The 10,420-nt window shown below is 40.4% G+C and overlaps 1 protein-coding gene across 3 annotated transcripts in view; it reads left to right on the forward strand.

Annotated features, from left to right (window-relative positions):
• SPIN4 (spindlin family member 4) overlaps positions 1-10,034 on the forward strand; it is a 50,069-nt gene extending 40,035 nt beyond the window's left edge. Inside the window, exons 3-5 of one of the 3 annotated variants that reach the window (XR_005198628.1) lie at positions 5,789-5,896; positions 7,572-9,550; positions 9,841-10,034. Coding sequence is in view for 2 of the 3 variants with exons in the window: in XM_037735545.1 (XP_037591473.1) it covers positions 8,388-9,137 (750 nt within the window). In the remaining variant the exon portion in view is untranslated. Of the gene's footprint in view, positions 1-5,701; positions 5,897-7,571 lie in introns of those variants that run through there. The other 2 variants (XM_037735545.1, XM_037735546.1) reach the window with 2 other exon arrangements.
• Positions 10,035-10,420: the final 386 nt, after the last annotated feature.

Genomic DNA, 10,420 nt, shown 5'->3' on the forward strand with positions numbered 1-10,420 from the left:
CATTCATCAGAAGAAAGATAATTTAGAAGGAAAACTTCCAGAAGAATTGGCTTTAACAGATGGATTCTGTTTGGGGAATGTTTATCACTGTAACAGACAATGTATTGTGAATGTTTTTATTTTATAACTTGTTTTATTATGTGCTAATTGGAGATCTTATATTAGGAATGCTTATAGATCAACCTCATTTTTACTTTACCTATAACCTAAAGTTTAATAATTATAGTAGTTTTTTCATTAGTATTTTGATGGACATATTTTAAGCTAAAATATTAGGTTTAAATAAATGAATTCATTTTATCATATATTGAAGCCCTCTGTTTCATTACTAAAGCTTATTGTCTTAAAAAAAATCTTTTTTCAATGTTCTTAGTTTCTTTGCATTGGGTTAGAACATGTTCTTTTAGTTCACAGAAATTTCTTACTATCCACCTTCTGAAGTCTGATTCTGTCATTTCATCACACTCGTTCTCCATCCAACCTTATTCCCTTGCTGGTGAGGAGTTGTGATCCCTTTTAGGAGGAGAGGTGTTCTGGTTTCGGGTGTTTTCATCCTTTTTGGGCTGGTTTCCTCCCATCTTTATGGATTTATCCACCTGTCGTCTTTGTAGTTGCTGGCTTTCAGATTGGGTCTCTGAGTGGACGTTCTGTTTGTTGATGATGAGGTTATTTCTGTTTCTTGGTTTTCCTTCTCGCAGTCTGGCCCCTCTGCTGTAGGTTTTCGACGTCTACTCCAGGCCCTGCTTGCCTGGGGATCACCTGCAGCAGTTGCTGAACAGTAAGGGTTGTTACCAGTTTTCTTCTTCTGCTATCTTTGTCCCAGAAGGATACCCACGAAGTGTCAATTTGATCTCTCCTGTGTGAGGTGGCTCTTTGGATATACAGGGGTCAGGGAGCTGCTTGGGGAGACGGTCTCTTCTTTATAGGAGCTCAAATGCTGAGCTTTGAGCTCCGTTGTTCATTCAGGGCTGCTGGGCAGGTACGTTTAGGTCTGTTGCAGCAGAACTCATAAATCGCTTTTTGTTCCCAGGTGCTCTGTCCCAGGGATTTAGGGCTTTATGAGTTTCCGTTATGCTACTGCCTTCTATTTTTTTCCTTCAGAGCTGCCCTGCCCAGCAAGGAGGCAGCCTAGTCACTGTCTGCTTGTAGAGGCTTTGCTGAGCTGCTGTGGGCTCCGCCCAGCTGCCGAGTGAACTTCCCTGTAGTCCTGTTTATATGGGTGTAGTTATGGCAATGGTGGCCCACCTCTGTTAAGGCGGAGTCTGTCTGCATTGGCGGGTTGCCTTGGCAACGGCAAGCTGCCTCAGTAATGGTGGGTTGCCTTGGCAATGGCAGGCTGCCTCAGCATTGGCTGACTACCTCCGTAGTGGTGGTCCACCTTGGTAATGGGGGATGCCCCTCCCCCACAGAGCTGGACCGTCCTGGGTTCAGCTGCTCTTGCCGTGAAACTCTCAATCCAGATAGTTTCTGATTGCTGTTCTTTTGTGGGGGTGGGACCAGCCGAGCCTGATGGCCTGGCTCCCTGTGTCAGAGCCTTTTCTTTTTTTTTTTAAGTTGGTGCTCAAGTCACCTGTTGAAGAGGCTCGGGTGGTCTGTGTGTTTTCCCCTGCAGCAAGTCACTGCACTGGCTTAAAAAGCAGCACTGAGATTCGTGGCCCTTTTTTTGCCCTGGAATCTACTGTCCTGGTTCCCTGCTCAGTCCCCTTTTTAAACAGATGAATGGGCGACTTCCAGTGGCTCCAATCGCCAGCCAAAAGGGCACCTGGACCGGTGTATTTTGTACGGAGAACCACTGCTCCAGGGCACTGACAAAGCAGCCGCAAGGGGCAAAGCAGCGGCGCCGTCTGGCACAGCTGCGCTGGCCGAAACAGCAGCGCTGGCCACCCGTGGAGCTCCTCTGCCTGGGAATTTCCTAGTCTGTGGGCAATAAAAATGCAGCATCCACTCACCGTCTGAGCTTTCACTGGGAGCTGCAATCCTGAGCTGTTCCTAAACGGCCATCTTGGATCAATGAACTTCCCTTTTTATTTATGTGTGCCATCATAGGTCAAGATAATTTCTTTTAGGCAGCATATAGTTGAGTCTTTTGAAATTTATTCAACCACTCTGTGTCTTTTAATTAGATAATTTAGTCAATTTATATTTAATGCTATTATTGGACTTACTACTTCCATTTTGCTACTTGTTTTCTGGTTGTTTTGTAGCTCATTTCTCCCTTTCTTATCACCCTAAATGTTAAGTGATTTTCTCTGATAGTATGTTTTAATTCCATGCTTTCTATTTTTTGTGTATCTGCTACAGGTTTTTGCTTTGTGGTTACCCTTAGGCTTTAAAAAATCTTATAACAAATTATTTTAAACTGATGACAACTTTAATCACAAAGAAAAGAAGCAAAAACAAATAAATGAAAAAATTCTAAACTTTAACTTCATCCACACTTCATTTTTACTTTTTTGTCATTTCACCTTACATCTTTTTATATTGCCTATTTTTAACCAAATTGTTGTAGTTGTTATTATTTTCAATGGATTTGTCTTTTTAGCTTCATTCTATAGGTATGAGTGGTTTACATACTACAATTACAGTATTAGAGTATGCTGAATTTGTCTGTGTACTTACAATTACAAATGCGGTTTTTAAACCTTCAAGTGTTTTTTTTTTGTTGTTGTTGTTGTTGCATATCAGTGTCTTTTACAAATTAAAAAACTATGGCAATTCTTGATGAGTCAGATGGCAATGAATTTCTTCAGATTTGTTTGTCTGTGAAAGTCTTTCTTTCTCCTTTCTTTTTAAAGGATTGCCTTGCTAAGTACAGTATTCTTAGTTGGCAGTTTTTTTTACTTTACCACTTTGAATATGTCATACCACTCCCTCCTGGCCCAACAAGTTTCTGTCGAGAAACCTGCAGCTAGATGTATCAGAGTTCCTTTATATGTTATTTACTTTTTTCCCACTGCTTTTAGAATCTTATCTTTGTCCTTGTCTTTTAAGTATTTGATTATAATGTGCCTTACAATAGCAGTAGTAGGTTGAATCTGCCTGGTGACCTTTGATCTTGCTGGACCTGAATATTTGTGTCTTGCCCTACATTTGGAATGTTTTCTATTATTATTTTCTTGCATGGTCTTTCTACCCCTTTCTCTTTCTCTATGCCCTCTTTAAGGCCAATGGCTTTTACATTTGGTCTTTTGATGCTGTCTCATAGGTTTCATAAGCATTTTTCAATCCTTTTAATTCTTCTTTTCTTTCATTATGTCTGACTGGGTATTTTTAAATAGTTTGTCTTTGAGCTCACTGATTATTTCTTTGCTTAATCAAAACTAGTGTTGTAATATCATAAGGCATTTGTCTTTCCATTCGTTATAGTTTTCACCTATATGATTTGATTTTTTAATTATTTCAATCTCTTTGTTAAATTTCTCTTAAAAATTTCTTAATTGCTTCTCTATGAAGTTCACTGAGCTTCTTTAAAACAGCTATTTGAATTATCTGCCTGAGAGGTCACACAAATCCATCTTTCCAGGGCTGGTTACTGGCATCTTCTTCAGCTAGTTTGGTGAGGTCATTTATCCCTGAATGCTTTTGATACTTAAAGGCATTCATCAATGCCTGGGTTTATTGAATCATTATTTTTTTATAATGGCTGCTTTACAATTTATTTCAGATATTTCCAACATTAATTTTTATCTCAGCCTTGGGCATCAGTTAATTGTCTTGTATCTTTTAAGTTGTGATTTCCTTTGTTCCTTGTATGATTTTTCATTGCATCCTAATCACTTTTTAATTTTATATCATGAGACTCTGTGTTCTCTGTAATATTTTTATTTGCTAGAGAGCCCCCCTATTGTTTTGTGGCTGAAGAGCTGCTTTTCTATGTATGTTCAGCTTCTTCTGTTAGGTTCCCCTGACACAACCTTTGAAAAAGTGTAGCACTAACTCACACTGCCTCATTGCACATGGGCAGTATGGAAGTTTAGCTCCCATTCCAAATTTGCTGACACCTTCATGGTAAAAATGTGTTACTGGCTCATACCATCTTATTACCCCAAAGTGGGAGTGGAGGCTTATCTGAACTCTGTGCCCCATTGACACAAAACGTTTAGGGAAAGTTGAGTACCATCTTCTCCCACCATGTTTTCCTTCATTCTGTCTCACTGTCTGTGGATGAGGATGGAAGCTCAGCTACTGACTGATTTTCACTGACATTAGGGGTATAGGAAACCAGAGAGCTGACTAGTCCTTCCGTGTTCTACTGTATTCAATCTCATTGCTGTCAGGTTTATGTGGGGGGTGTATCATAACAATTACTTGTACTACTAGATGAATGTGGTTGAGCAACTTACTGTTAGACCTTGCTGACGCTATCCTGGCAAGGGAATCAGAGCACCACTTACTTCTGTCAGGGAGGTAATCGATCAGCTCTCTGTTCAGCATCATCAATATTTATCTTCCAGGGTAATAAAAACACTGCCTACTTCTGTCAGATGAAGCATAGAAGATCAGCTCTCCACTTGGTAATTCCAACACCACACTGTCAGGGGAATTGGAATGTCAGCTACTTCCACCAACAGTGGATGAAATATTACTTGTCACCTTTGAGGTTTTTGACTTTGTTCCACACCACAGACTACACAACGAACTCTGTGCTCTTGTCACAAACTCCTGACTAGTTTGTCAGATGTCCTGTAACTATGCATCTTTCCGTGTATTTCCTTCAGCTCTTTGAAAAGACCTCACTATTCTCTCACCCTCTGAATATCTTCTTTTGTTGTTATTTTAAACATTCAAGTAGTCATCATTGATCTCCCCAGCCATAACAAATCACTACCTCCTTTGGGTCCCCTAGTGCTTCAGTTGTACCTCTTTTATAGCGTGCATTATCATCTTCTGTGCATACTGGAATTAACAATAGTTATACCTAACTCCACCACCCCTCCAATTATTAATTAACACTAAGTATCCTAAATTAATTTTCAATAATGTTTATTTATTAAGAAGCCAGTCTTCCAGAAGCTTCCAGTATTTGAAATACTGCTCTGAAATTGGATATAAGGAACAAATCATGCCATAGTTCTCCTTGATTCACACCTAAACCTGGCAAAAAGGGCTTGTGTACAAAATAGAGGAAAGGTTTAGAGATGGGGTATGAACCCAGTGGTTTATAAAAAGACTATTTATGACAAAATAACTTGTTTTAGGAAATGACTAGTTAGGAGATACTGAGTCCTTACTATGCACCAGTTCATGTGCTAAGAGATTTAGTATGTATTCATCTAATGCAATCTTCACACTTACACTTTGAGATAAGTTTTATTGTTATCCATATATGTAGGTTGATGAAAGCTTGCTCCCCCTTGTTTTAATGTTTTCTCCTAAGCATTTTCAGACTTATGGGCACATGTATTCACAGGGTCAGTGATTTAGGTGTTTTAAATGGATAAAATTGCTGTGGGAGAGTCTTAGTTTCCAGAACTATAGTCTTCAAAAGCTTGCATAAGACTACTTGTTTTATTTGAGAAGATTTCTTTGCATTGGGGCAGGGCAGCTGAAAGCAATTATTTATTCATTTAACAAACGTTTATTGAGTACCTATTCTGTGTAAGATATTTGGGATGCAAGATAAAAGTCCATTCTTGAATAAGTTTGTTGTCTAGTGGGAGTCATACAAAGTAAACATCATGTCAGCATGATAAGGCCTTTTGAATCTATATGTTAGTGGATGGTCTGAACATTAGAATCATAATTTTGGAGAAGAAAGGGTATTAGAAATATTTTTTGGTCTCTTCAGGCCACTTTGTGGGGTTGTAAGAAAGAATTCCCTTGAAGGATGTAACCAAAGGCCTGAGGATACTGTTTTCTTCTTTCACATGTCAACTGCTCTTCTAAGCAAAAAGAGGTTGGTGCATCTTGGTCTGGGGTATTATTTGGAAGACATTATTTGTGGAACATAATGGCATGACATTTACACATACTCACCCTCTGACTTTGAGTATGAACATGTAGCTTGTTTGCATGTGTGAATATATATACACCACTATGTCATTCTAAAGACTTTGGAAATAATTGTTCATTCATGTAGTTTACCTTCTTCCTTAGAATTACTTTCTTGTGAGACAACATTAAAGAATTATCCCATCTCACCAGGCGCGGTGGCTCACACCTGTAATCCCAGCATTTTGGGAGGCCGAGGTGGGTGGATCACGAGGTCAAGAGATCGAGACCATCCTGGCCAACATGGTGAAACCCCGTCTCTACTAAAAATACAAAAAATTAGCCAGGCATGGTGGCACATGCCTGTAATCCCAGCTACTTGGGTGGCTGAGGCAGGAGAATCGCTTGAACCCAGGAGGCGGAGGTTGTGGTGAGCCAAGATTGCGCCATTGCACTCCAGTCTGGGCAACAAGAGCAAAAACTCCGTCTCAAAAAAAAAAAAAAAAAGAATTATCCCATCTCTGAAGTCCTTGGCCTGGGAAACATGGTGAATTGAAGGATCCTTACACATTCTATGTGACCAGCTATTAAACAGTATGAGAACTAGGTCTCTCTGTAATCGACTTGGAAGTTAATGAAATGTTGAGGCAGCCAGTACTGACACCTTGCAGCTTTTGCTCCTGATTTTGTTTGTTTCCAGGTGAATTAATTGCCTTTTTTACTCATGATTACATAATGCCTTCTCTTTTCACCAGCAAAGAGTGAAAGAATGAGAATGAGAACCCTAGACTCATCTGGATTTTAATGTCTTCTTGTAAGTGGGATATAGTGTTAAAAGCTTTACAGACATTCTCATTTAATTCTCATAGCAGCTCTGTGACTTAATGTAAGTGAAATTATGGACACTTTCTTTCCATTCAGGTTTTCAATATAAGCATGCAGTACTTTTATAATCAGAAAAACAACAAATATATGCACAAAAAATTCTTTCTCTACAAAATTAAGGCCACAATATTGTTTCAATATTTTACTTTTTCAAACATTCTTCTCATCTCATGTGCAGATCTCCGGGTAATTAAATATTCTTTGAAAAAATGGTTTAGACTATAAATAATCCATATATGAAGGTAAAATCTTTTTATTTATTCTTATGTTGTAGATCATGTAGGATAGTGGATCAACAAAAGGAATATTACAAAGGAATACTATGGAACCATTAAAAATCATGTTTTCAGAGTACTTAATAACTTTGGAAAATGTTCATGATATACATGAAAAACTCCCTTGCAATTTTATAAAATACAAGCACAGGTTTATTAACAGGAGAAAAAGCAGCATTGTTGACATTTTGGTGCAGTCTGGATGGCAAACTTAATGGTAGTTTTTTCTTTCATTTCACTGAATTTTAGATCTCCACAATGTCAGTACATGACATTTACATTCTGACCAAAAAAAATTTTTTTAAATATAATTGCCAGAAACGATCAGGTAGAAAATATAAAAGATTTTGGATTAAGATGGTGGACTGTGAATTTTACACAGGCTTTTTATTCTCATCTTAAATATCTTAAACTGAAAGAAAATAATTTGTATGCACAAACTCTGTGTGTGCGTGTCTTACTTTCTTTTTTTTTTTTAAGTGAGGAATTCCTGGAAGACAGAAAGCAGATGGAGCCACTGTGTAGGAGGCTGGCGGGCAGCCGACCGCCAGAAAGGAGGAGGAGGGGAGTCGGCCTGTCTGGCTAGGGTTTGAGGAAAACGGTCGAGGGGCGGAGGAGGAAATGAGAGAGCGCGTGTGTCAATACAAACTGAACGCGGGCACGCGCGCTGACCAGCCAGGCTGCAGCCCGCGGAGCGGAAGGCGGGATGGCCGGGGGCGGAGCCCAGGAGCAGGCGGGCTCGGAGGGGGCGGGTTCCCAGGGCGGCAAAAACCCGGTCGCCAGAGTGAAGCCAAGCCAACTAGCGCAGCGAAGCCTAGGCCGCGCGGACTCCTCAGAGACTTGCCGCCGCCTCCGCCTTTGCCGCTTCAGCCATCCCTCTTACGCCTTGTCTGTCTTCACCGTCGTCTCCTCTGTCGCCGTGCCGCAGTCGCACCAGCATCGACAACAGCTAAGTGGCCGATTCCGGGACTTGGGGTCGGGGTTGGGGAGGGCGCAAGGCACGAACAGCACACGCGAGCCCGCCATCTCTTGCGGCAGCCGCCACTGCTGCAGTAACCCTTTCTAAGGGCGAGAGAGGAAAGCGCTGTGGAGAGGCACACCCTGTCCCAGTGCTCACGGTTAGAGTTCGAGCGTTTCTGCCAAAACCTTGTTGAGAGCCTTGCACTTGGAGAAGGGAGCACAGAGCAGGTCTTTGAGATCGCGAAAAAAATAAATATCACATTACATACTGTTGACTTTTTGTCAGTTTAATCGACCAGGGCAGAGCTTTCTCCAAGCCCTCTGAATCCCTGAGCTATGTCTCCTCCGACTGTGCCTCCGATAGGGGTAGATGGCGTGTCCGCATACCTGATGAAGAAAAGGCACACCCACAGGAAGCAACGGCGCAAGCCCACTTTCCTTACTCGTAGGAACATCGTGGGCTGCCGCATTCAACACGGCTGGAAGGAAGGCAACGAGCCAGTGGAGCAGTGGAAGGGCACTGTGCTCGAGCAGGTTTCCGTGAAGCCCACTCTCTATATCATTAAATACGATGGCAAAGATAGTGTGTATGGACTAGAACTGCACCGCGATAAGAGAGTTTTAGCGCTAGAGATCCTTCCTGAGAGAGTGCCAACTCCTCGAATCGATTCACGACTGGCAGATTCCCTGATTGGCAAGGCAGTGGGGCATGTGTTTGAAGGCGAGCACGGTACAAAAGATGAATGGAAGGGTATGGTCCTGGCGCGAGCGCCTGTGATGGATACTTGGTTTTACATCACCTACGAGAAAGATCCTGTTCTCTATATGTATACGCTGCTTGATGACTACAAAGATGGTGACCTACGCATCATTCCAGATTCCAACTACTATTTCCCTACAGCAGAACGGGAGCCTGGAGAGGTGCTCGACAGTCTCGTGGGCAAGCAGGTGGAGCATGCCAAAGATGACGGGTCCAAGAGAACTGGCATTTTTATACATCAAGTGGTGGCAAAGCCATCTGTCTACTTCATTAAGTTTGATGATGATATTCACATTTATGTCTATGGTTTGGTGAAAACTCCCTAAATTCTTTGTGCTCTTTACAGAAGTTGTGGAACTTTTATATGTAAATTATTTTGTGTCCTCGTAATTGTGAACGTAGAGAACAGGTTAGGCGTCAGAAATTTAGGAAAGTGGATAAATTGTATTGTGCCTCCAAATCTTACCTTGACTAGTTTCACAATTTTGCCTCAAGTGTACTCTGGTACTTTTGATATTGCCTAGTTCTGTAATTTAACATTTAATTTGGGTGCCAATAGAAAATTAAAAAGTGTTTGCAACCATTGAAACAATGCAAAAATCGATTAAGAAAAATTAATGGTGTAAAACCACGCCCTGTCCTTCCCACTTCCTTTCTTTACTTTGTTTCTTCCCAGGTAACAAGTGTTGAGGACACGAAGTACATCCTTCTACCTGTTTTCCCCATCTCCTTACAGAAAGTATCTTCCAATAGTTTCTGTAAAATGGCAAGCCACATACTTTTCTTTCTTGACATGTAGATGATATCTCTTCTGATCAGTAGCTTCAGTCTTTCTTGCTATTCTGGCTCCCTGGCCCTCACTCTCACTCTCTTGCACTCTTGCTCTCCCCTGCACGCCCTTCCTCTAACAGCTGAACACACAGTACATGTTGATATGCCAAAGGAGCATTCAAACATTTCATTATTGATCGTCTTTTATTTCCTTTTTTTCAAAATAACGCTGCTGTACTGGTGCTTTTATTTCTGTAGGTTGGCTTCCCAGAAATGCTATGTAGGCGTACGTTTTAGAAATGTTACAAGATTACTATCCAAAATGAAAGCGCTCATTCCAGCATCCTCTCCAGCACTCTTCAATGCTTGAAAATATGAAAAGCTAAAAATTACATTGTATTGCTTGTTACTTTAATTGCCTTTTATCTGACTTAAAAGAGGTTTGTTGTTGTTGTCCTTGTTTCTATTTGGATTTTTCTCTGATTCGGCTTTTCTTATCCTTTGCTCATGTATCTATCGATGTTTTTCATTATAAATTTGTAAGAATTCTTACTACACAGTGCATATTAATCATTTGTAGCTCTAATGTTTTATGATTTTTTTTCATTTTATTGTTAATCTTGACTTTATTGATGATATCTTTTCCTTTATAATTTTTAAACTTTTTAGGTGGACCACTATCTCTTTTATAGATTTTTGTTTCCTTTCTTTATCACATGGATGCCCCCACCTAAAGTCATCCAAATATTCACCTACATTTTCTTCTAATAACTTTATTATTTTTAACGTTTAAATGTTTGATCCATCTGAAATTTATTTTTGTATATGGTGTAAGACG

This window comes from Cebus imitator, unplaced genomic scaffold (assembly GCF_001604975.1).
Source record: "Cebus imitator isolate Cc_AM_T3 unplaced genomic scaffold, Cebus_imitator-1.0 Scaffold832, whole genome shotgun sequence".
In the NCBI taxonomy this organism is placed as follows: domain Eukaryota; kingdom Metazoa; phylum Chordata; class Mammalia; order Primates; family Cebidae; genus Cebus; species Cebus imitator.